Source organism: Aphidius gifuensis, linkage group LG2 (assembly GCF_014905175.1).
Source record: "Aphidius gifuensis isolate YNYX2018 linkage group LG2, ASM1490517v1, whole genome shotgun sequence".
NCBI lineage: Eukaryota > Metazoa > Arthropoda > Insecta > Hymenoptera > Braconidae > Aphidius > Aphidius gifuensis.
Genome location: NC_057789.1, coordinates 11,766,110 through 11,793,204, shown reverse-complemented (window position 1 = coordinate 11,793,204; position 27,095 = coordinate 11,766,110). Strand labels below are relative to the sequence as shown.

The 27,095-nt window shown below is 29.2% G+C and overlaps 4 protein-coding genes across 4 annotated transcripts; 3 read left to right on the top strand and 1 right to left on the bottom strand.

The window, feature by feature from the left end:
• Positions 1–3,725: 3,725 nt before the first annotated feature.
• On the top strand, positions 3,726–5,921 carry LOC122850378 (ATP-dependent DNA helicase pif1-like). The gene is made up of 2 exons (XM_044149536.1): positions 3,726–4,406; positions 5,877–5,921. Exons 1-2 carry the CDS (start codon positions 3,726–3,728, stop codon positions 5,919–5,921), a joined length of 726 nt encoding a protein of 241 aa, XP_044005471.1.
• Positions 5,922–13,472: 7,551 nt separating this feature from the next.
• On the top strand, positions 13,473–14,657 carry LOC122850377. Its single transcript, XM_044149535.1, has 2 exons — positions 13,473–14,340; positions 14,449–14,657. Exons 1-2 carry the CDS (start codon positions 13,473–13,475, stop codon positions 14,655–14,657), a joined length of 1,077 nt encoding a protein of 358 aa, XP_044005470.1.
• Positions 14,658–14,673: 16 nt separating this feature from the next.
• LOC122849114 lies at positions 14,674–16,254 on the top strand. Its single transcript, XM_044147708.1, has 3 exons — positions 14,674–14,992; positions 15,061–15,543; positions 15,652–16,254. Exons 1-3 carry the CDS (start codon positions 14,815–14,817, stop codon positions 15,927–15,929), a joined length of 939 nt encoding a protein of 312 aa, XP_044003643.1. The 5' UTR covers positions 14,674–14,814; the 3' UTR covers positions 15,930–16,254.
• A 48-nt stretch (positions 16,255–16,302) lies between these two features.
• LOC122849096 lies at positions 16,303–19,362 on the bottom strand. The gene is made up of 4 exons (XM_044147684.1): positions 18,876–19,362; positions 18,599–18,790; positions 18,015–18,518; positions 16,303–17,878 (listed from the first exon to the last, which is right to left on the bottom strand). Exons 1-4 carry the CDS (start codon positions 19,171–19,173, stop codon positions 16,794–16,796), a joined length of 2,079 nt encoding a protein of 692 aa, XP_044003619.1. The 5' UTR covers positions 19,174–19,362; the 3' UTR covers positions 16,303–16,793.
• Between the last annotated feature and the right edge of the window lie 7,733 nt (positions 19,363–27,095).

Here is a 27,095-nt window from a genome sequence, read left to right as displayed (position 1 = left end):
TATCAAGTGTTTTTCTTGCACTGGAGACATTTAGTTGTGATTGTGCATACTTTTTAGCCTCTGAAAGGCTTTCTAAGAGTCTAGGCTCATTGGATGTCCATTGGTGTATGTTTAACATACCTTGTTGTAATGAAGGAGTTAATTCCTTTGTCTTGATAATACCAGACGTATTTTTCTGTAAAATATGTTGATATTTTCTTTCTTGTAAATGTACTAAAAATTGTCTGAGTAATTTCTCAATGTCACCAGTATGTATGTACTGGTGTAGTCTAAATCGAAGTGATAATGAGAAAATATCCATTTGTATTGTTGGGCCAACATGTAGTAATTCATTGAGTGAGTGCCCCTTGGAACTTGTGGTTGAGCCGTCGTACACGACTCGTACTTTTGTTGTTTGGCTTTCTTTTTTTATTACCATATGATGTGGTAAATAAAAACCATCTTCTTGTAGTTGTTCTTTTAGTACTTCAGACCTGTGACTTAGGTATAAGCAGTCTTGAAGTACTGTGTTGTATTGCATTTTTAGTTCTGCATTGTTTTGTAACTTTCTTTTCATCGAATTAAGTCCTGTAATTGCTGTAATTCGTGTCTCTCCAAATTGATCGACAGTTTGTTTAAATGGTAAGGTGACGACAGATCGACCTTCTTTTTTGTTTGTAACATGTTGTAGAAAGTATTCTTCACATGCTTGTTCATCTACGGTGAGATGACTTGTTTGTAATTTGTCTTTAATTTCCCCGAATTTAGGTAAATTAAATTGTGTGTCTGATGTCAGGTGACAAGACACTTGCTTTGTGGATTTGTTTGTAGGTGCTTTATTATACATACATTAATTCCTTAGCTACATCTTTTCCTTAGCTACTGCTTTTCCTTGGACATTTTTTATTTATTTTATAAATAAAATACGTGTAAATTTATTTTTCAATAATAAAAATGTCCAAGGGAAAGCAGTAGCTAAGGAAAAGATGTAGCTAAGGAATTTAGGTTTCCAAGAATTTATTTCCTTGAAACATAATTCTTCGGAAACCTTATTTATTTTTCAACAATAAAAATGTCCAAGGAAAAGCAGTAGCTAAGGAAAAGACGTAGCCAAGATGTTTCAAGAAAATAAATTCTTGGCAATCTCAATTTCTTAGCTACATCTTTTCCTTAGCTACTACTTTCCCTTGGACATTTTTATTATTGAAAAATAAATTTACACGTATTTTATTTATAAAATAAATAAAATGTCCAAGGAAAAGCCGTAGTTGAGGAAAAGATGTGGCTAAGCAATTAATGTTGTTTTAAACATAATTTTTTTTGCTACATTAATTCCTCAGCTACATTTTTTCCTCACCTGCTGCTTTTCCTTGGGCTTTTTATTGATTTAATAAAAAACATACATGCAATTTTATCTTTTAAAAATATTTCTTAAAAATACTCGATATTTTTTTAATTAATTATCCAAATTGTTTTTAAAAAAATAATTCCTTATAACAAGCAGTATTTAAAAAAAAAGCGCTACGAGAGAAATTAAAAAAGCAACTCGATTTTCTCAAGGCATCACCTAATTTGACTTCAGCTGAATTCGGCAACGATGACGAAGTCAATTAAGCGAAGCCTTGAGAAAATCACGTTGTTTTTTTTATCTTATCTCGTGGTGCCCTGTGAATTTCACCGGAGAATGCTAATTCAATGCAATCACGAGATGTCAACAGGGCAACTCGCACTAAATCAAGGGATGCCACTAGATTTCTTAAATGTATCCTCAGGTTTTGAATTGATAATACCGAGAAAAAGTGAGGGTCAAGAATATAGTTATAAAATTCAGAAAATCACGGGGTAACACTTAAGCTTTCTAAGTGTGCAATCGTGAAAAGCCAGTTGTATGTCAATGATTCCGTCGACTCGGTGTTCCCCTCAGATAATCAGAGCGAAATTCTGTCCGTGTAGAAGTCAAAAAAGAAATATATTAGACGGTAAGCTGATGGCAAAAAAAACTAGACACAACCTAAATGGTCAAATATTTGGTCAGTGGTAGTCCCCGAGACCCAGAACACGGTGCACCTACTCCCTACTGTTTGGATTGGTAACAATCCCCAGGTGAGACAGGTAAAAAATCGATAATTTGCACAGCTCGTAATTACTCAATTTTTTATTTAATACTTTCAATTTTATTAATTTAATTTAATTTTGAAATCCCTACTAAATTAATTAGCACCCGACCGAGATATTAATTTTTGAAAATTGAAAAGTATACGAATTATTATTATTATATGAGGCGCGTTGAAAATAATAATAATAATTCGTATTTTCTTCGATTTTCAATAATTGATATCTCGGTCGGGTGTCAATTAATTTAGTAGGGATTTTAAAATTAAATTAAATTAATAAAATTAAAAGTATTAAATAAGTAACAATTAGCTGTTACCTGTCTACCTGAGATTGATACCAATCAAACAGTGAGGGAAGCACCGTTTATTCTGGTCTCGACTGAACAAATATTTGACCATTTAGGTTGTGTCTAGTTTTTTTTGCCATCAGCTTACGGACTATATATTTTTGATACCTGTAATTAAGTCTGAAGTCTGAACTATTAAAAATTGAAATTTTATACTTGGTCTCACCTGGTTCTTCCAAAATAAAATTTCAATATTAGGTATAGATATATATTTTAGATCAAGTACAACCTTTATTTATTTATTTTTTTTTTTTGTTGAGATATGATTTTTCCTTAGATTGATTGTTTATTCTTTTGAAAAAAAATGTAAATCGTCTCAACTAAAAAAAAAATGTTCTCAAATCAAGACAACTTTTTTGTTTTGCATTGATATATTTTTTTCATATTGTTGTACTTAAGCACAAAGTTTGCGAAAAAAAATTTGCTCACCCGAAAAAAATAATAAACAAAAGGAAAAATATTTCTACCAGGGTAGTTCAAATATACTATCGAAACTGAGTGTTTGTCATGAAAAAATTATTTTAAAATAAATTCTAATGTATTTCAAATTAGTCGAATATTATTTACGAATTTTTGGACATAATATTCCATTTTTTAAATGCTATTTAATATAAAAATTTATGACTTGACTATTCTCCCATTTTTGAGTCGATTGTGTGTCATTTTGTGTACAATCAATGCACAAACCGACCGTTGTATTGGCGTCACATTGTGTCGTCATTTTTACTAGGGTCCTGAATAATTAAATTAAAATGAATCAAAAAATAATTTAAAATCCTATGAAATAATAATAATATTTACTTTATTGTCTAGCACAATGTCAGATCAAGGTTACTGCACTGGTGAAATCGTGGAAAGCCAAACAATGTTTGAAAAGATATTCGATGAAGCAGTAAGTTCCCATTCGAGTATTTGTTTTTATGGTCCAACTGGTACTGGAAAAACAAAAATGCTAATGCGGCTGTATACGGAATTACGTAAAAAAAATAAGGTCAAGATAACATCATTAACTGCACGAGGAGCTGTCCGATTTCGAAAAGAACTTGGTGAAGGAAAAACACTTACCAGACTTAGTGGTGTTGGTACTAGTGAAAATGAGAATATTGTGTCTGCCATGGATTATCTCGCAAGTGAAATCTCTGAAACAGATATTTTATTAATTGATGATGTTAGTTTGATGAATCAATCTGTTTTTGAAAAAATTCACAATTGCTTTTGTCAAAAACGTAATGAATACAAAAAACCATTCGGTGGAGTCCGATTAATTATAGCAGGAGATACATACATGACGCCATCAGATGAGTTTCCAAGATTTTTCGAATCTTACATTTGGGATAAATGCGCTTTTGTCACGTATGAGTTGACAAATTCTTTTCGTTATGATGCTAAAAGTCAACACTGGTTCGATATGTTGCTACGAATTCGTTGTGGAACAGTTATAGATTCCGACTTGGAAAAAATTAAAGAACTTGTTGCAGATGAAAATGAAGTCAACCTACGTTTGCAAGAATATTGGAAAGATAACGAAACACATGGAACTACTGAGTTTATAATGTATATATGCACTCGTAAGGATGAAGTTAAGTCACATAACGATGAACAGCTCCGAAAAATCGAAAACTCAGAAATTATACCTTTAGAAGCTCATGATGAAGTTCCTGAATCAGAAAAAATAAAAAATATACTTACAGTGAAACTGGATAATGAAATTGATAAAATTATTGAAATGAAAATTGGCGCTACTGTTGTTACTACACGAAACCAATCGAATATATCATCGGGTACAGTGGGAGTTGTTAAACAAATAAGTGATGACACTGTGACAATTGTTGTTACTAATAGCAAAAAAGAAATTGAAATTAAACGTTGTTCATATGATGTTGAATATGAGGACGAAAAAGAAACATACTATGCAAAACGTCTTCAATTTCCTATTACGCTGGGTTATGCTACGACAATTCAGAAAGTATTAGGTATTGAGTTTGAGAATGCTGTTATTTCTTTAAAAGAACTATGGTTGGAAGGTTATTTTTATACCGCTCTGAGTAGAGTAAAAAATTATAAAAATATAACACTCTTATTACCCCCGTATTTTTCCATACGCAGTTTTATTAAAAACTCTTCACGAAATGGTGAAGCATTTAACAAACTAATTAACTTAAATCAAGATTAAACTAGAAACATTTTTTTTTACATGCCACACGTTGAATCAAAAATTAAAATAATGAACATTCAATTTAACTTGAATAATGAATAAGAATAAAAAAAGAAATATTGAAAATATTCTGTTTTCTAGCATTGAGCATAGGAGCTTCAGTAAATAATAGGTTGTAACCAAGTATTTTTAAATGCCATAATTATTAAATAATCATACCAACTATTAAATGCTATTGAAATTTCGATAGTGAAATTTAAATTCTCAAGAGAATGCCGTCACTTCGTGCCAGGCCACTTGCCAGGACGGTCGGTCTTTCTAATAATCATCAAATAATAAAACTCTACACTACGTTGTGGAAAACGAAATATATGAAACTCAATAAAGGCACCACGTAAAATATATTAAACATGATAAATATGAATCAATCTCGAGCATCAAGGACAACGCAAAGACTGTAATGTATGTTAGAGGGTAGGTATGGATATATGGATATATAGATATATATTTCTAATATGATTAGATTATTATATTAGATTATCTAATATGATATTTCGATGATCCTACTACATCAGCCACGTATATGACTGATGCGTTGTTTAGTTTGAAGAATTATGAATTAGAAAAATTACTAATTACTCTGTGTCCGACCACCAATTGGTTTAAACTATAAGTTGCGTCCGAAAACTACTTTGAAAACTTGTGTTGGTAATGTGACTTTGCCAGATCAAAAATTAACCATCAATATATTGTATCACTGTTTTAAATATTTTGATTCGTAATATGAATATCAAATAAATAGTCTTAATTTGTTTCAAATAATAAAATTTTGTTCTTCATTTCAAATTATAGGTATATCTAAAATGAAATATTAAAATAAATATAAAGTTAAGATGCAGAAAAACCACACTTTGTTTATTAAAAAAACGTTATTAACTATTGAGTATATACCGTCATGGGCACGAAAAACGAATTCCTCACGAAATTTCCTTGAAGAAAATGGTATTATATATGCGGAACATATTACTAGTATTGGTGTAAAAATCGATTCAAGTGATAAGTATCATGTGTTTGCCACTTGTATATAAACATCTCATTCATAAGAACCATGTCATGATATTGAAGGTCAATTTAAAAAAATTAATGGTGAAATATTATCAGTAATATGTTCATGCAAAGCTGATCTAAGAGAAAAATGTAAACATATCCTTGGTTTCCTTATTTACTGTTCTTTGTAAGTTTTATTTTTATAAATATGTATTATGTTTATACGAATGACAGGTTAAAGTGACAGGTTCACAACAACAATTTTTGTTCTCCTCATAAGTAGTTGGTAAATTATATACTATAGGTATGGCAGTGCGCAGCCTGGTTTGGCCGCTGTGAATCGACCAATCAAAAGGTCACCTTCTCGCCACAAAAATGGAAGACTTTATGCGCGCGCGATACAAATTTGTTAAGAAAATTTTCAAGTTTTTTTTAAATTTTTCAAAAGTTATCATATTTATTCAACTAGATTTGGTATATTTTATAATGATTCACATACATCAAAAATAAAAATTAATTATTTATATTAAATAAATAAATCCAAGTATAATAAATACAACACTGCAAAAACTGCGCCTTTGGATTATAGGCACTGTTCCATTGGATTCATGGAGCACTGCTCCGCTAAAGTTGTTCCTTTGATTTCTTGGTCCTGTACCTATATATTTGTTGAGCAGATTTCGGCGTTTCGGAGGCATGCGCAAACACAACTACATTATATTTTTTCTCTCTCTCTATTTGTACTTTTATATCTGTCATGTCATGATATTTACATCATAAATATTCATTTATAAATTATTCTAAATATTCTATATATCTTTAGTTATTAAATTTATCGAATATTTAACATATATGCATTCATATATATGTTAATTGTTTAATAGTTACTGATATAGAGAGGTTATGTTATGTGTATGCGTGTCTCTTTCTTAATTCGAGTGACGGCTCAGGCTGCTCAACGAATACAGTTGAACAGTACCTTTGAATTAACAGAGCAACTGGGGTGCATTCCTTTAAAAAAAAATTTTTTTTCGTTTTGCAATTTCGCCCTGTAATACCGACTAAAAACTAGAAACAGAAACAACGACAAAAGTGATAAATTTCTCTATGCAATATTCCAGGCTTTACAGTTTACGATAATGTGTGGTACGAGCTATGTGACAATAACAAACAATCACAACGAGTCAATTTTCTATCTATTTCAGTTTGATATAAACATTGAACAGTTATCCATCTAATAATTGGAAGCCAAAAAAAATAACGTCATGTGCCAGTACTGCCACTACAAGAAACAGCTTTTTCCTATAAAATTTTGGCCGGTATTACAGGGCGAAATCGCAAAACGAAAAAAAATTTTTTATTAAAGGAATGCACCCCTGGACCGATATCGGTGCTCCTTGAATATCATTGAGCAGCGCTCAATAAAATGTGCTCCATGAATTCAATGGAACAGTGCCTATAATCCAAAGGCGCAGTTTTTGCAGTGAACACAACCTCTATTGTTTGTGGCATAAAAAAAACAACAATATTGAAAATATTATAATTTATTTGTTAAACTGTCTTGGTTTTTTTATTTTTTTGATTTTTTATAAACATGCTCCACATATATTTATTAGTATTTACAACAATATAAAAAATAGTTGTCAAAACAGTATGTTAGAGAGAGAGGCTCTTATAATAGAGTGTTTAGAAAGAAAAGCAAAACAGCTCGATGGCGCGTTGTTGATTGGTTGAAAAATAAGGCTGCGCAGAACGCGACGAAAAGCATGGACTACTGCCATACTACACCATAGTACTTCTACCCATGGTACTTGATATATTTTGGGATGCTATTTTACAAAATTCTTCTCCTGCCCGGGATTTGATCCCTATTCAACATCTAAAATTTGCCAATAGTTTTTTTATTAATTAATTATGGCAAATGTTGCTAAGGAATTAATGAAGATTACTAATTAATTTATTTGATTACATCTTTCCCTTAGCCATTTGCCAATAGCTTTCCAATTTTCTATGGAAGAAATAGCTAAGGAAAGGATATAGCCAAATAAATAAATTATAATTTACTATATTCATATTTGTTAATAATTATTGCAAAAATAATGATTCAATCATTAATTCTAACGCTGCACCTAATTATTCTAAGTCCGCGTTTATCAATTTTTTTTCGAGTTTTTTTTTTTCTTTTCTAAAAAAATTTAAATAAATTAATAAATGAAATATTAATAATTAATTAATTAAGTATTAACTAATTAAAGTAAATCAATTTAGAAAAATTATTCTAAGTGGCAATCTTTCATCTGAAGACTTTTTGTCTTCGATGAAAAGATATGTTAAATTTTTTAAGTTCAAAAGATGTCACGAATACTCTCGAATACATTTGAAATACTCGAATATCAAGAAAGATAAATCAGGGATAAGCGTCCCGGACAGAGAGTATTCGTCCTCTTCATGAAAATATCACGAAATACATTTAAAACATCGACAACGATTAGAAAATATCACCGAATACTATATGAAAACTCAGAAAGAGTAAAAATACGTCTCAAATACAAAATTTTTTCATCTCGGGGCGTCAGTAAAGTATACAAATTTTAGACATTAGAGGGCACTTATTATTTTTTTAAGCTATGGTTACAAGGGTGCCTCTTTGAACCCAAAGAATTATCCTACCTTGGGATTTACATACCGCCTTAATTGCTTCAAGAACCCATTGATATTTTTTTCTCAAACTTTTAGTTTTATATAAAAGTTTAAGTTGAACTTAAAAAAAAATGAAATCTCCCTCCCTGGTGAAAAAAATCTGGCAGATTCTGTTAGATTCTGGCAGATTCGGGTAGATTCTGCAAGATTCGACAAAAAAATGAAAAAATCTGGCAGATTCTGCCAGTCAAATATTCGGCTTTCAACAGTCTGCCAGATTCTGTCAGGTATTGCCAGTCAAATATTCGGCTTTCAACAGTCTGCCAGATTCTGTCAGGTATTGCCAGTCAAATACTCGACTTTCAGCAGTCTGCCAGATTCTGTCAGATTTTGCCAGCCAAATACTCGATCTTAACAGTCTGCCAGATTCTTACAGATTCTGCCAGATTCTGTCAGCCACATATTCGACTTCCAACAGCATGCCAGATTCTGCCAGATTTCTGAAAAAATGGCCTTATTTTTTTTGGCCTTCCCGGCTCTGATGATACATTATATGCAATTCTAATATATATAAAGTGTATATCAGCTGCTAGATATTGTGCTTAGCCCTAATATTAGCCAAACAATCAATAACTACTTTATTTTACCAGCCAAATTTTTTTACCTAGCTAGATTTTTTTTGTCTAAATTTTTTTATTTATTTATTTTTTTTGTCGTGATTTTTTCTGTAGAGTTTTTTTTGGAAAATTTATTTTGGAATCAAAAATAGATGTATTTTTTTGCCTAGAATCGCTTTTTATAAATTCTATTGGTCTCTAACTATATTTTGACTTTACTCAGGTAACACCTTAATTACTGATTTACAAATTCCATCGTTTTATTTATTTATTTGATGTACGTCACTTAATACAGCTGACACACAAATTGCATCGTTAATGCATAATATCGAATACCGCAATATTTAACTCACTTACCAAATATTCTATACAAGCTACTATACAGGATGAAGCGTAAGTCGCGATCAGTAGTTATACTACGGGATTGTACGTGAAATTTTAAATGGTAAATATTTTTGAATTTTGGGTCTACGACGCTTTGTACCTGAGTTATTAAAGTTTTAAATTAACCAATCAGAATCGAGCGTTAAAAATTATTATCATTATGGCGTCTGTATCCACGTGTGTGCTTACGTGCCATGAATTAAATTCTTTTTGTTTTTTTAATTAATTCAAAATTCGAACGCAAGATGTATCTAAATCATAAATTCGCTGGATGAATGCGTAGCTGTAAACTCACACACATAGCACTCACACTAATCATAACAAAATAATCATTTTTAATTTAAAATCACATTTATATTTTTATCACATGTCATTTATTAATTGATCAAATTTCAATTTAAAAACACTTTTATATTTTTTTTTGATCACATTATGTCATTATTTTATCAATTTGATCAATAAATAAATCTCATAATGTGATCAAAAATATAAATGTAAATTAGAAATGATTATATTTTAAAATAAAAAAGTGTCAGCTGCATAGCCTTCATAGCTGTATAGCATAACTTTATCAATAATTTTTCAAACTCAAAAAAGATGGGCTCTTTTTGGGTTGTCATTCTAAAGTATTGAAATTGTTTTTCAAATATTATATTCTTTTTTAAGCCTATTGTTGTGCTACCTTAAGCCTAAGCTAGCACAATTTTTTCAATTGTCAAAAAATTTTAATCGCATAGGATGCAGTCTAGATTGCGCAAAATTATGGCCCCCATTTCATTTAGTTATCTCTATATAGACGGTGAGTAGGTTGCAAAAAACCTGAACAGAACCGTATATTACAAAAATTCGTTCAATGGTAGTCCTCGAGACCCAGAACACGTTGCACCTATTGGTTTCCGTTTTAATGACCTGCCGTCCACAGGTAAGCCAGGTAAAAAATCGATAATTTGCACAGCTCGAAATTACTTAATTTTTTATTTAATACTTTTAATTTTATTAATTTAAGTTAATTTTGTAATCCCTACTAAATTAATTGGCACCAGACCGAGATATTAATTTTTGAAAATTGAAAAGTATACGAATTATTATTATTATATGAGGCACGTTGAACAGCTATTACACGGATAATTGTTTTTTATGAAATACTTTTTTAAAGAAACTAAAAATGTATAAAAGCTGAAAAAATGTAAATGCGGTGAAAAATTACTTTATTGAAGTCGGTATGAAAAATAGCCGCCGGCGTATAAATGATTTCTATACTGGGACACAGAAATCTCATAAAGATCAAATAAAGAGTTCTGATAGTAACCTAAAAAATTTGTTGATATTCACTTATTTCATGATTTTTACCATTTATATTTTTCAGCTTTTAAACATTTTTAGTTTTAAAAATAAATTAACTAATCCCAAGATGTCAGGTTTTAATAACATTTCAATAATTGAATTATAGACTAAAATATTTGTGAGCAACTAGATAAATAACAAAACTTGATATTTAACAAATCACATCAACAATAAAGTATGAAATTATATGAAAATGACAAACATATAACCTTCATATCTGTCATTTTAATGCAGAGATTTTTTATTTTAATCTTTAATAATTATAAATATAAAAAATAAATCAAAGCATCGTAATTTGAATTAATTTGTTCCTCAATTATTTTCCTTCTTATTTTTAATTATCATAATGAAAATTTATTCCGTAATTTTGAAAAAAAAAAAATTTAATATGGTTTTAGAATTTTTGTTATGTGTTCAATAATAAAAATTATTGAACTAAATACAAATTATTGTATGTTCAACAGTTTTTGTTTGGAGCATAACAAATTTTGTTGTATGTCTATTAATTTTTGTTTGGAGCATGACAAATTTTGTTAAACAGCGCACGGCAATTATTACTCTGCCAGATGAACAAATACTGTACTACCAGCAGAACAAATATTATAGAGTTTCAACTTCGCCTCTACTTTGTTGTGTGGCACGACAATTTTTGTCCTGTTTAAAATTAAAATTTACACCATAGATTACACATGGAATGCACAAAATTATGACTTTTTTACCATATATATACATATATCTCTATTATTTACCAAGTTGCGCTCTCATGGCTTTAAGGTAGCACAACCATTAATCAAAAAAAATATATCCGTGGACAAAAATTTTTCATTCCGCACATAAATTGTACATAATTTGCACAAAATTCTTGTCAAGGTACCGAATGGCTGTGTCATCTAGGCTGTGCTAGCTTAAGGTTGAATGTAAGTCCCATATAATCGGACGATTTTTTTGTGCTAAAAGAATTTACTTCGTGAAGTAAATTTCGGAGTTATCGAAATTGATGTTTGTTTCCGGTTTATTCACGATTCAATTAGGGTTGCCAGTTCGATTTGGGATTGATTTGCGCAACTTTCAACCGTACACGGAGAGAAATCCGCAGCAAATAATGCTGTAGAGTATCAAACAAATTTTACTGTAGTCCACTGGAAATTGAGAAGTTGCGTGGGAGAACCACCAGGATCGACTAAATTTCCCTACTACAGTAATTTTAATCAAAACAAAACAAAACAACACAAAAAATTAAATAAAACCTTATTGTTTAAACATCAGAATAAAAATGTAACGTGTTTATTAATTTTTAAAAAATAAACCATTTTATAATTTTCATGTGTTTCACCGTATTTTTATTTAGATTCATGAATAAAATAAAAACAATAAACTTTTTTAGAAGAGATTAGGAACACACTTGATTTCCAATAAATATTCGTGTCATACCATTAACTCAAGACTTCCGAAAATTCCGGTAGACTACAGTAAAAAATTTAAATGAAATATAATAATAATCATTATAATAAGTGGGAATTAGTCGCTTTAATGACGTCAGCTATGATTTTTACGATACCACTACAGTAATATATGCTGCGGATTTCTCTCCACGTGTAAATAACCTTCATTTTCGGTTTATTCACGGTTAGGATGTTTTGTTAGGGACAACTAATTTTTGTAAAGTTTATAATCAATTACTCATTAATTGACCAATCAACATATGAAAATTTTTCGCGCATTTCATAAAACTCGGTTTCTAGTATATGTGTGATTTTTTTCAAGACTTTTTTATCATTTTTTCTATCCGAAAAAATTGTTGAAATCTCCATAAGAGCCAATGTTAAATAATGTTTTCAATAATTAATTATAAAAAATTCAACTGATCAACATAAGAAAATAATTATACCGTCGTATTTAGAATTCAAAGATCTATAACTGTGTACAAAATTTCAGAACAATTACAATAAAATTTCAGAAAATCAGCAAATTATTGCGATTACAAAACAAGTCATAATGCTATAATGTTTGTTCAAGAACCAATATAAACACAATTGCACAAACGTGATTAAATAAGGATTAAATTGAAAAAATATTTCTTACTGTTATTATAGATTTATATATATATGAGAATCGGTGACAATTCTTAAGAATACGATTTAATCAGTCAAGACGAAGACATCAGACAATTCATGAATATTTCAAATAAATCAAAGGAATGAAACATGAATCAAAAGCAAATCCATTTATAATGATTTTTGAACTTAAAAAAGACCCCCTCTTGTGATCTCAGGTTCGATTCCAGCTGAGATAACTTCTGATTTTTTTTCGAAGCTCTTCTATTTTTAAAAATGACACTATAACTTTACTCGTTTTAAAGTAAACATTTTTTATTATTTATTTATTTATAAGAAGTCTTATAAAAATGTTTTATGTTTTTTTTTTATAAATCATTCATTCAAGAAATATTTATTTCTATATGAATTTCAAGTGATTTGCCCTTTTTAAATTAATTGTTACATTGACAGTTGGCACCAGCTGGCGCGAAAGTTCTTTTTTCGGTGTGCATGCCCACTTGTGCGTACATAGCTAATAAATTCGACCACTAAATTTAGTTTAATTCGGCTACTAAATTTAATTATTCAGTTTAATTAATATAGTTTTAAAACAAATACACTTATTTAGCCTGTTAAGTTTTTTTGTGAATAAAATAAAGGTATTAAAACTGATCAAAACACAGTCACACCTCGCGCGCCTAAATTGAGGCTATGTCTGAAAAACTTCAATCATTCCAAGACGTGGATCTTGATATAGCTAAGATTTATCAAAGTGACAACAATATGACATTATGCATTATTTATTCAACATGATGCAGTGTGTCATTTTATCAATGCTATGTATAAATTTATTGAAACAACATGATGATTATTGTGATGATTATCAACATGAAGCTGTGTCATATTTATCAATATCATTTGCTACAAAATTGTATAAATTTATTATGAAAAGGCGACGTGAATTTATGGCTGGACATGTTGAGTTAAGACATTTATTAGATTATGATGAACAATGTGTAAAAACATCACTTGATAAAAAGACCAGCTACGATAACTTTGAAAAAAAAATGGGTAAAAGACTTGTTGTGAAATTGGAAAAGCTAGAAGATTTATCTAATGTCAGTTCAAAGTCACAAGCTACCAAGAATGATGATGATTCATCTGAAATTGATTGCAATGATAATAATGATGGTAGTGGTTACTGTTTTAGAAAAAGACCAAAGATAATAAGTAATTCACGCAAGCCATCTAAAAAAGAACTAATTCCATATGATAAAAAATTGAGAATTGCTCAAATGATTGAAAATCATCCAACTTGGTCAATGCAAAAAATTAAAGAACTCAATGATGTACATCATGTTTCTAGTGGACAAATAGAAATATGGGCAGAACAAGTAAAAAAAGGTGGTTCTTTTTATGATAAAATTAATCAAATTAATAACTGGGTTTTTGCCAAATGTTTGGATTGTCAAAAAAATAACAAAAAATTTTCTGATGAGTGTATACAAAATTGGGCGCTTGAAGCAAAAAAAATTTATTTTTCTGGAAATATAAATAAACTTTTCACAGCATCTTCTTTCTGGATAACAAAATTTAAAAAACTTCATGGTATCACTGGTATCACAAAGGATAATCTTCAAATTGATGAGGAATTTATCAAACCAACAATAAGTACTGGTAACGTTAAATAATTTTTTTTAGCCTTTTCAATCTTTGAATTTACAAAATATTAATTAATATTATTTAGTTTTTGTAAATAAACATTATTTTATTATTTATTTTCAGATAATTTACAGAATGACTGTGCTACAAAAGATGAAACTCGTGACGATACTGATAAACTTAAGTCTATCGGCAATTTATGTTGCAACCCACTATACAATTCTTTTAATTTACGTGAGACAAAAAATATTCACATTCCTTTTGATGTGAAAAAAAAAGTTGTTGAATTGATGAGAAAAAATCCATCTTGGTCAAAAACTAAGAAAACGTAGTGGCTGTAAATATATCAGTACTTCTCAACAAATCAGAAGATGGGATAAGCAGGTGGAAAAAGGTGGATCAGTTGAAGATAAAGGTAGAGCAATTGACAATTGGGTATTTGCGAAATTTGTTGTGTATGAAAGCAGTAATAAAAAAATTACTGATAAAATGTTACAAAAATGGGCATGTCAAGCAAAAGAAATTTGCTTGCCAAATGTTAATAATTTTCCTAATTTCAATGGAGGTCCTAAATGGTTGTCTAAATTTAAAAAAATACACAACGTCGATGGTCCGCCCAATGATCTGAAAATCTGGAATCAATGTGATGATAATACTTTAATAAAACGTAAGTTTAACATTTATAAATGATATTAATTGTTGGCTATTATATATATATTTTTTTCATTATTTTAGTTGAATCATCTGACCCAAATGAAAATGTAGTTGTACGACGAAATATATTCAAACAAAATAAAGTAATTGTTCCGTATGAGCAAAAAGTAAAAGTTGTAAATACTGCTCTTGAACATCCTGATTGGACAATCAAAATGATAAGAACATACACTCAATGTTATGTCAAAGATCGTTCTGTTATTGCAAAATGGATAAAACAGTTAAAAAACGGCGGAACATTAGAACAAAAAATCAAAGCTATTAATGAAAAAGTATATGAAAAATGCATTGATTATATAAAAAATCACAATGAAAATCTAAACTATTTGATGATTAAAAATTGGGCACTTGCAGCAAAGAATGCATTATTTTCGGAAAATTGTAAAAATTTTAAATTTGCCGCATCACGTGGTTGGTTTACAACATTTAAAAATACTTATTGTAGTACTGAAATATCACTAAATTTGGAACTTAGTGAGTTAAACACTTCAACATTAAAAAATGGTAATTTATAATTATTTTGTGTAGAATTGAAATATCAAAGTATACCATTGACAAACTAACTATTATATTATTTTTTTATAATTTAAATTTACTATTTTTATAATTTAGATATTAGTGACTCGGATAAAAAAGCTGATATATTTGGTGGTAAGGAGGCACCATATACAGATGCGCCATTGGCCTCTCAAGCAGTAAATTTAAATTCTGATGATATCAACACCGAATCTCTCAGATTAGAGGATAAAATGAAAGTTGTACAATTGGCATGTGATAATCCAACGTGGCCGCTCAGAATACTAAGAAAAGTATCTGGAATTAAACAATTAAAGACTAACAGACAACTTAAGATCTGGGCCATTCAATGTGGACGAGCTGCAAAAAAATAAAATAATGAAAATTCAAAAATAGATATATGCGTTATAAGTTATAACTCATAACAATAACTTAAACTATAAATTCATTTTCATTTAAAATTTATTCTATTCGATAGAACTATTTTGAATTATAATTTTGACATTGCTTTATAAGTGATTAGATAATCTACAAAGTTTAATTTTGCGAAATTATCTTTTTTTTTTGTGGAAAAACTAATCTTACACACAAGCAACACCTGTTCATGCGAATCGAATCAAGTTATCGATTCATTAGAATTGTCTTATTTTTTATTTTTTTCTTTTTCTTATATTTCACTAATTTTTGATATAACTTTTTATGAACGAAATGTAAAAAAAAAAACAAGTGTAATAATCATATGAATTATTTTTTTTTTACTCTTTATTTAAGTTACTTTTTTTTTTTTTATTTTATACATTACAAAATATGTCATGCAATAATTTTATAATTTTCGAGTTTACTCGTTTATCATGTATTTTTTATATTGCTGAAATCACGTACTTTATTATTTTCAATAATAATAATGTAAAAAAATCTAATAAATATACAAGCTACAAAATTGATAACCAATTTCATTTAAATTAATTATAAAAGCTCATTGGTTTTATGATCAGAATTTTACCTCCATTGGTATTTAATTATCAGTTAATACTAAATTATTATAATAGAGAGCAATTTTATCAGGAATGTGAGACACCTCAAATTCTATTTATACTTTCATTTTAATTCATTCATTTTTTATTAATTCATTTTTTCGTCACATTAAAAACTGCTTCATGATTTTTGATAAAACATACCTGTGTTTACATCTAGTTTTAAATAACTTCATCATTTCAAGAATAGCTCATCAGTTAATTTTATTTTGAACCATTAAACCAGCTGGTCCAACTTCTAGTGTTGACTTGCGATTTGTCATTTAGTTTCACCTCAATTTCATCGTCTCGTTGCCATTTTTTGAACAATATGTTAGTTATTCCCTTTATATTTTTTTTATACTCAATGCATTTATTATAAACCCAATTGTTGTCTTCTTTGCTTTCATCTTCTTCTTGTGGTTCTTCTTGCTTAACTTCAATTTTCAAACGATCAGTTTTTTTATTTTCTAAATTCTCTTTACGGGTTTTTTTAGTAGTTTTAGGTTTGCGAATTGAATTCTTACGTTCAAGTTTGACGATATTAACTTTTGGCTCAATGATTTTTAAAAAAGATGTTTCTGTATTTTTACATAATTTGTTATCAATTTTCAAATCCGTGTAACTTCCTGTGATATTATATCTTTTTTTAAATCTTCCTAACCAGCTTTTACCTGCCGTAAAATTAATATTGTCAGCGTTCATTTGACTCATTGCTTCGAATCCCCACTCACGAATATGATGGTTTGACATTTTTACTTTTTTTTTTTGGTGCTCAATACATTTTTTTATTACATAATGATCAATAGCTTTTAATTTTTCGCGACAAGATCCTCCGTATTTTAACTCATCGGCCCATTTATTAATATGAGCCCGGTAAAATACTTTTTTAAATCCACTATTTTCTCGCAACATTTCTAATGACCAGGTAGGATTTTTTTGTGCCATTTCAACTATTTTTACTTTTTCTTCATATGAAGGCATGCAGTTACTTGTGACAATATTTTCACTCTTAATATATTTTTCTACAGGAATTATTTTTTTCATTTCACTTTTATCATTCTCTTTGAAGTTATTTATATTTGACTTTTTCCGACGCCCATTTATTTTATCAGATTTAATAGCTTTTTCATAACCAGGAATACTTGGATGAGCTTTAGTTTTGTCATAATAAGAGCTTCTCGTTCGACGAGTCGTTGACTGCAATGGTATTTTATCAATTCGTACGCGCAACACCTTACCATTAATAACAGTATTTGTTTCATTCAATTTTTGATTACTTTTCTCACATGTATTAAGAATAGATGACTCTGTAACAAACAAAAAAATTGAGAAATACTATTTAATCTATTACAATTAAAATTTTCAATTACGGTAAATAAATTCATTTAAACTGTGATAATTAAAGTGATTAATTAAATTTTTATAAAACACTTTGACGATTACCTTTTTGACATTCATCGTTTTTTAACTTTTCACATATATCTTTTGAAATAACAGAGGTTGCTGTTGTTATTGATGATGATGATGATGATGATGATGATGATGAGATGTCTGCTGAGATAGTTTGCTGGTTTTCAATGATTGTAGCATCATTTTCTATTTTCACTGGGGTCTTATAACTGGTGATTGAATCCACACTAGACATCCTATTCTTTAGAATAGTTACGTCATGTGTATTATTTATAGTATTGTTTTGTTCGATAATTTTAGTGGAGATTTCTGTTTCGATGGATTCAACTGGCTCTAATTTTTCTTTTTTGATTGATACAGTTTGGAAGTTTTTAAAACAAGGTCTAATGCGATTAAGATACACAGCAGGAGGCTTATTAGTTTTTTTTTTGTTTGACTTTGAATTTATTTTCTTTTCCCACGATTCTTCGTTATTGGATTTATCAGTGGCTTCTACATAATTTCCTGGAATATTTTCAGTGTCAATAGAAAGCTCATCTAAAAAAAATTAAATAAATTTAATTAACCAAAAAATTATGTAGTTATGCAGTTATGTAGTTCATTGTCAATATATTTACCTGTTTTTAGACGCTTATTGACACAGCTATAACTTATTTCAGGTGTATGTGCAACATTAAAATGTTCGGATTGATCATAGCTTGAATTTTCCAAGGTTTGTTTTTTAAAAATGGTACTACCATCAGCAACATTTAAATTTAATTTCATCATGGGTTTTCTGATTATGTTTTGAGATTGCTTCAACTCATCAACTGGAGATATAAAAAATTATAATTATTAAATTATTTTTATTCTTATATTTCACAGTAGTTTTCGATTATTAAGTACTTTTATTACCTAATTTGTGGTCACTATTTGGTTCACTATTCTTCCCAATTTCGGACTTATTACTCGCATCAACAATGTGATTAGCATTAGATAAAATGATTTTATCTAAAATTTTTAACATAGCATCGTACATTTCATTGCCATAATAATTAAAAATATTTGAAGGTTCACTTTGTTGATTTATCATCATGCTGCTTATGTCATCACTGATATAGTACTTTTTTTCCATCAATAACTTCAAGCAGATAATGAATGATTTAGAAAAAATTTTTTTATCTTCAGCTTCAACACTTTTTAATCGAGACATGATGAAGTATATTTTTGTTTATAAGAATGAAAAAATAATATTTGTATTTATTTGTTGCCCGTTGCCGCTCGTGCCCTTGTGATTTGTGAAAAATAGACCATCATGTCTGACGTGTGTCAATGTGTGTAGAGAGCTGGGAGCCGGTTAATAACAGCTGGTTAAGCGAGTGCATGACATGGAGGTGAATATGTATCATGGAGGTGTATAAAACTCCATGATATGTATACACCTCCATGGTGCATGAGTATGAAAATTTTTTTTTCGCTCTGCAATATCGCCCTGTAATACCGATCAAAATTTTATAGAAAAAAGCTCCCCGCACCCGAATTGGTTATAATCAGTTAGCCGACAATTGACGGGCCGACATAAAACTAATAATTGTAATCGATTTGTACTTCAATGTAATGTATTTGTAATTATTTGTAACCCCCCTCATTAATTGCAATTAATTAATTAAAATTCTATGTTGCACTTAGCCGACCAATTATAAGGAACAGCTGTAAAAATTAATTTATGATTGTATTTTAAAGGAAATCATTATTGTACATTCCAAATATATATTTATAATGTTTGTCCGAGGTCAACTTTTTTTTTAATTAATTAAATGAAAATTTAAAATTAATTGCCTAATTAAAGTTGTATGGCGCATGCGCCTGCCAATGTTGGACGAAAAACCGGCCCAAATATAAACTCAATTATAAGGAACAGCTGTAAAATTAATTTATGATTGGCATTTTAAAATCATTATTGTACATTCCAAATATATATTTATAATGTTTGTCCGAGGTCAACTTTTTTTTTAATTAATTAAATGAAAATTTAAAATTAATTGCCTAATTAAAGTTGTACGGCGCATGCGCGTTGATTTTTTTTTTCTATAGTAGGGGTACGTTCCAAAAATCACTCGGAAGCATGGAGGTGAATAAGGAGGGTAATCTCTCGAAATTTACTGAAGCTCACAGAATGGAGCAAGTCAGTACGTTTTTCTGCCGGTGATGACGCTTTTGCTACAACAGTTCTATGGTCACATGTTATTTTTGTTTATATTTTTCATGATAATGTGACAAGTCAAAGATAAGTACAATGCAATTAATGTTCATGAACAAAATGACTCTGATGTTATTCATGTACCAGATGAGTACGAATTATGTACCAATGCAATGTAATGTTCATGTACCAATAAATCATCATTACATATGATACATGCGTCAACTCAGACTGTAAGACCTGTGATTCATTCGAACTAAATAAAAAAATTGAATGTAAACACGGTAATTTAATTTTTAATGATCATATACTTTGATGTGTCACATTGTCATGTATTATGAGATTGCCAAAATGTAAACAAAAATACATATGACCATAGAACTGTTGTAGTACGCATCGCAAAAAGGTACTAACGCTCCATTCCATGAGAAACTTCACCAACTTTAGCCATATGCTTTAACATAGCAGGAGATTACCCTCCTTATACACCTCCATGCTCGAAGCCTGGAAGCGGCACTTATTGACGATAAAATATAGGAATAAAATAAACTTAAAGTTACACAGGTTACTGTGAATTGACAAGCAACAAAATTATATATTGCATTCCTTTAAGGTTGATTCAAGATATCTGAATTTCTGATAGACTTTCGATTTTTTGGCTTATTTTTCTAAATGAAATAATTATCTATATTGTGAATTTTTGAATTTTTCTTGTTTGCTTTTTCGAGATATTTACTGTCAAAGTTGACAACTTTAACACACAAAAGGTATACGCGTTACCTCATGTTTTTACGAATAACTTTTTTTTGTGTTGATTCAAAAGCTATTTACATTTACTATCAGATTGTAGCCCTGGACAAGAACAAAATTTACGATATTATTTCAATTTTTTCTTCTTTTTCTTTTAATAAATATTTAACTTTTAAACTTCTAAACTTTGCTAAATGCGCGGCACACAGACATGAACACAAGCATGGTTTTGGCGTATGACCATGGAGGTGTATAAGGAGGGTAATCTCTCGAATTTCACTGAAGCTCACAGCAGTCCAATTCACAGGGCAAATTTTTTACAATTTAGGGCTTTTTTTTGCGGCTGATGGCGCTTGTAAAAATTTTTTTTATATAGATTTTACATACAAAAGCTTCACAAAGCGCCACCGGTGGATGAAAAAAGCCCTAAGTATAACCTAATGAATACGGGTGCTGAATGGAGCAAAGTCATACGATTTTCTAGATGATGACGCTAGTGGGACGAGTGTCCAAAGTCACATGTTGTTTTTGTTTATATTTTTTTTTTTTTTTTGTGTAGCTCAGTTAGAGTATTCTTTTCTGTAAAAAAATAATTCAACTCAATAATACATTATTTATTTAACAAATAAAATTAAAGCAATTTATTTTAATAAACCAAACACCAAGGACAAGCAGTGTCTAAGAAAAAGACACTAAGGAATTAATTTTTGCTACCATATAAAAATTTCTTTATAGTCACATCTATTCTTTAGCTTCATCTTTTTTAGCTACATTTTCATTTGGTATTTTTATATTAATGAATTACTTTAATGTTAAATAAATAATTTTTTATTAAAAAGATAAAACCAAATAAATTTTATTTAAATTAGGTACATGTAATGCAAATGTTGACATAAAAAATAATAATATAGTCCAATTGAAGTATTGAAAGAAAAAAACAAAATGTTCATGATGACATTAATGGATATGAACCAGGAAAATAAGTTTTTAGAGGAATTATTTGTGTAAAGAAAAAGACAAAAAAAGTTACCAAAGGGTTAAGTATTTGTATGTGTGCTTTGTTGGTGATGGAAAAATCATGTTGATGGATCTCTTTTAGGATTGTTGTAACATAATTTATATCACAATTATTTTAATAATAACATAAATAAATAATGAATAAATATCATTGTTTACAGATTGAAAAAAGAGAACGTCTACATTTTTATTTATTTATGCTAGATGTACATAGTAAAATTCATCAAGTTAAAAAAACAATAAAACGTGTTTTATAGTAGTACCAAAACTTCAACCATTTGATCCAATATACCAGTTGCTGATATGATTATTGAAAAATCATGGCTATTATATGTTTTGATGATGTTGCTGATACAACGATATTGGCTCATTATTTACTGAATTATTTGATCGTGTGTAATTATTGCAATTATTAACATGTTGTTACAACAAGTAATATTACGCTCCTGATGATTTATACGAAGTGGATTACAAAGAGGAAATTTTATTCCATTTATACAAGTGTTAAAAATTATTGTTTAGTTGTATCACTTGATTCAGGAATTAATTAAAAAGATTAAAATTGGACAAGGTAAAATTGCTGTTATTTTATCAAAATACAGACCCAGATGAATTCAGTTGGAAAATGGAAAATGCTACTATTAGACCAAGTTAAGGAATTGATGTGACCAAAGAAATTATTTGGTAAGCAGCATTAATTTCTTAACCTCATTTTCACTGTCCACTTTGCCCTTGGTATTTTTTTAATTAAGATATATTGCCATTTTATTTGTTTACTAAATAATAAATACCAAAGACAAGCAGTGGCAAGGAAAAATGTTATAGTAATGCTGCTTTATCCAATAATTTTCTAGCTGCATTAATTCCTTTGCTCATTTTCTTTGGCCACTGTTTGTCCTTGGAATTTTTCTCATTTATTTAACAAATGAAATTGAATTAATACATTATAATAAATTAAAATACCAGAACAAGCAGTGGCCAACTTTTTTGAAAATCTTTTAACTATAAGAAATTGATGTGGCTACCACATAATTCCTTTTGCTGCATTAATTTCTTAACTTCATCTTTTCTTTAGCCTCCTGCTTGTGCTTGGTATTTTTTATTAAGAATCCAGCAATATGTTTACCTATGATTATCAAATATTAAATTTAATGTTTTTAATTCATCATGATTTTTATAAACTTAATTTTGTCTTGTCAGAAATTTATCAAAACATAAAGCGTATTTTTTTAATAATCATATCAGCAACTGGTGGCATTGGATCAAATGGTTTGAAGTTTTGTACTACTATAAACACGTTTTATTGTTTTTTTTAACGGTGAATTTTACTATGTACATCTAGCATAAATAAATAAAAATGTACACGTTCTCTTTTTCAATCTGTAAACAATGATATTTATTAATTATTTATTTATATTATTAAAATAATGTGATATAAATTATCTTACAACAATCCTAAAGAGATATACAGCATAGTTTTCCATCACCAACAGCACCATTAAATACTAACCCTTTTGGTGGTTTTGTCTTTTCTTTACTGCAAATAATTCCTCTAAAAAACTTGGTTTTCCTGGTTCATATCCATTAATGTCATCATGAACATTTTTTGTTTTCAATACTTCAATTGACTATATTATTATTTTTATGTCAACATTTGCATCATGTACCTAATTGGAAATAAAATTTATTTGGAATGATCTTTTTAATAAAAAAAAATTATTTATTTAACATTAAAGTAATTCATTATCATAAAAAATACCAAATGAAACAGTAGCTAAAAAAGATGGTAAAGAATTGATGTGATTATAAAGAAAGTATATGGTAAGCAACATTAAATTCCTTGGCATGTTTTTCTTAGACACTGTAAATTAAAATAAATTGCTTTAATTTTACTTGTTAATAAATAATGTATTATATGGTTCTATTATTTTAATGAAGGAATACTCTAACTGAACACACAAAAAAATATAAACAAAAACAACATGTGACTTTGGGCACTCGTCCCACTAGCGTCATCACCGGCAGAAAAACGTACTGACTTGCTCCATTCCGTGAGCTTCAACAGCTCCCTATGCCAATACACAGTGTGACGTCACAGATTACCCTCCTTGTGAAACTCCATGCGTATGACGTAAACTTTGTTTGCTAGTGTGTTGCCGCGCACACACATACTACTAAAGAACTTGGTTTTTTCATCAGTGGCGCCACAAAAATTTCAGGATACGGGGAATAAAAAATAGCGTTATTAATATACGGGCCCTTTGTGGCATAAATATTGGTACGGCGATGGGACTTGGAATCAACCTTAATAAAAATTTTTTTTCGCTCTGCAATTTCGCCCTGTAATACTGACCAAAATTTTATAGGAAAAAGCTGTTTCTTGTAGTGGCAGTACTAGCACATGACATTATTTTCTTTGGCTTTCAATTATTGGAAAAATTATCTAAATGACTGTTCAATATTTATATCAAACTGAAATAAAAAGAGAATTTACTTGTTGTAATTGCTTGTTATTGTCACATAGGTTGTACAGGATATTATCGTAAATGTTCAAAGTCTGGAGAATTACATAGAGGATTCTATCACTTTTGTCGTTGTTTTTGTTTCTAGTTTTTAGTCGGTATTACAGGGCGAAATTGCAGAGCGAAAAAAATTTTTTATTAAAGGAATGCACCCCATATTTGACATATTTTTCTTTAATTCCTGTTGGGTTCTCAACGAAGAAAATTAAATTCAAGTTCAAAGATGCCTTATTATTATATTATTGCATTTAATGAATAAATATAGTATATAATGATATTTACAAAAAACAATTATAATATTTATTGTTGAATCAATAAAATTAACATATCGGTGTAAAATAAGAATTAGATGTGAACAATAAATTATAAAGTTATAAACATTAATGATTAACCTGCATTAATTTGACATTTACAAATTAAAAATAGAGTTTATCCTTGTCATTTTTTTTTTATTTTTTGTCATTGTAAAAACAGAGAGAAAGCAAAAAATTTTAAATTACCAACTGTAAAATCAAGGTTCCGAAGTTGCTGTAAGATGGCGTAATGAAATGTGTGTAAATTACCCCATGTATAAAAGTCAGCCATGTAAATTACTATAATTTACATTGTAAATTACACGTGTAAATTACAAGCCCATCACTGTCAAGCATAAGAAGCATCGGCACGTTTTCACTTCTATTAAAAAAACGTTCTCACAGAAAACCTTCATTTTGCTACAGTTTATACTTCTTTAAATTACGAAAATAATTTTTGAAAAATCATTGATTTCTACCACGAATTTTAAAAGTTATTAATTATTTAAGACGAAAATTTAGGGTCAAAAACAGGCAAAAAGTACTAGGCAAAGCATTGAAAATCTGCTGAAGTAGTATTAGTGTGTGTAAATACGAGGCACCCTCACTCAACTTCTAAAGACGCGTCAGTAAAGTATACAAATTTTAGACATTATAGAGGGCACTTTATTATTTCTTTAAGCTATGGTTACAAGGGTGCTTCTTTGAACCCAAAGAATTGCAAAGAATTATCCTTTCTTGGGATTTACATACCGCCTCAATAAAAACAAATTAATCAATTAACGGTCTAAATTAATTCTTCAGTAATATTTTTTCTATAATAAATTTTTTATGATCATTCATGTTGAAGATGATGAACAAAACGTTTCATACTGTATCATACCACGCATGATATCAATGTATTATACACCGGTGGACACATCCCTTGATATCATGCTACCAATGCCCATAATGTTTTAAACATGCTTAGTTTTATCCATTTGTATAAAACATCTCCCTCTAGCGGTGAAACATGGAACTATCATCAAAAGTAACCAAAATAAATGACAATCCCAAAAAAGAGCTAAGGACAAGCAGTAGTTAAGAAAAAATGTAGCTAGGAATTAATGTTGCTTAAAACATACTTTTTTTGGCTACAATTTCTTAGCTCCATTTTTCCCTTAGCTACTGCTTGTCTTTGGGATTTTTCATTATTTAATAAATAAAATACATGTAATTCTATTTTTGAAAATAAAAATTTCCAAGGAAAAGCAGTAGCTAAGGAATTAATGTTGCTTAAACCATAATTTTTCTAGCCACATTAATTCCTTAGCTCTATCTTTTATTTAGCTACTGCTTGTCCTTGAAATTTTTATTGATTTAATAAATAAAAGACATTTAATTTTATTTTCAAAAAAGAAAATGGTCTAAGGGAAAGCAGTAGCTAAGGAAAAGATGTAGCTAAGGAATTAATGTTGCTTAAAACATAATTTTTTTGGCAACATTAATTCCTTAGCTACTGTCTTTCCTTGGACATTTTTATTTTTCAAAAATGAATAACATGTATTTTATTTGTTAAATGAATAAATGGGTGCATTCCCTTAAAAAAAAATTTTTTTTCGCTCTGCAATTTCGCCCTGTAATACTGACAAGTAGCTAGAAACAGAAACAACGACAAAAGTGATAAAATTCTCCATGCAATATCCTAGACTTTACTAATGTCTAGTACGACCTATGTGACAATAACAAGCAAGTACAACAAGTCTATTTTCTATTTATTTCAGTTTGATATAACAATTGAACAGTCATTTAGGTAATTCTTCCAATAATTGAAGCTTAAAAAAATAATGTCATGCGCCAGTACTGCCACTACAAGAAATAGCATTTTCCTATAAAATTTTGGTCGGTATTACAGGGCGAAATTGCAGAGCGAAAAAAAAACTTTTATTAAAGAAATGCACCCCTTGACTAAAGACCAGGGGTGCATTCCTTTAATAAAAAATTTTTTTTCGTACCACACCCTGTACCACATGACATTATTTTTTTTGGCTTCCAATTATTAGATGGATAACTGTTCAATGTTTATATCAAACTGAAATAAATAGAAAATTGACTTGTTGTGATTGTTTGTATTGTCACATAGGTCGTACCACACATTATCGTAAACTGTAAAACCTGGAATATTGCATAGAGAAATTTATCACTTTTGTCGTTGTTTCTGTTTCTAGTTTTTAGTCGGTATTACAGGGCGAAATTGCAAAACGAAAAAAAATTTTTTATTAAAGGAATGCACCCAAGCAGTAGCTAAAAAAATTGTATGGTAAAAATTCAGCTACTGAGAGATCACGTGGGTTTTATCCGTTTTATCCTGTTT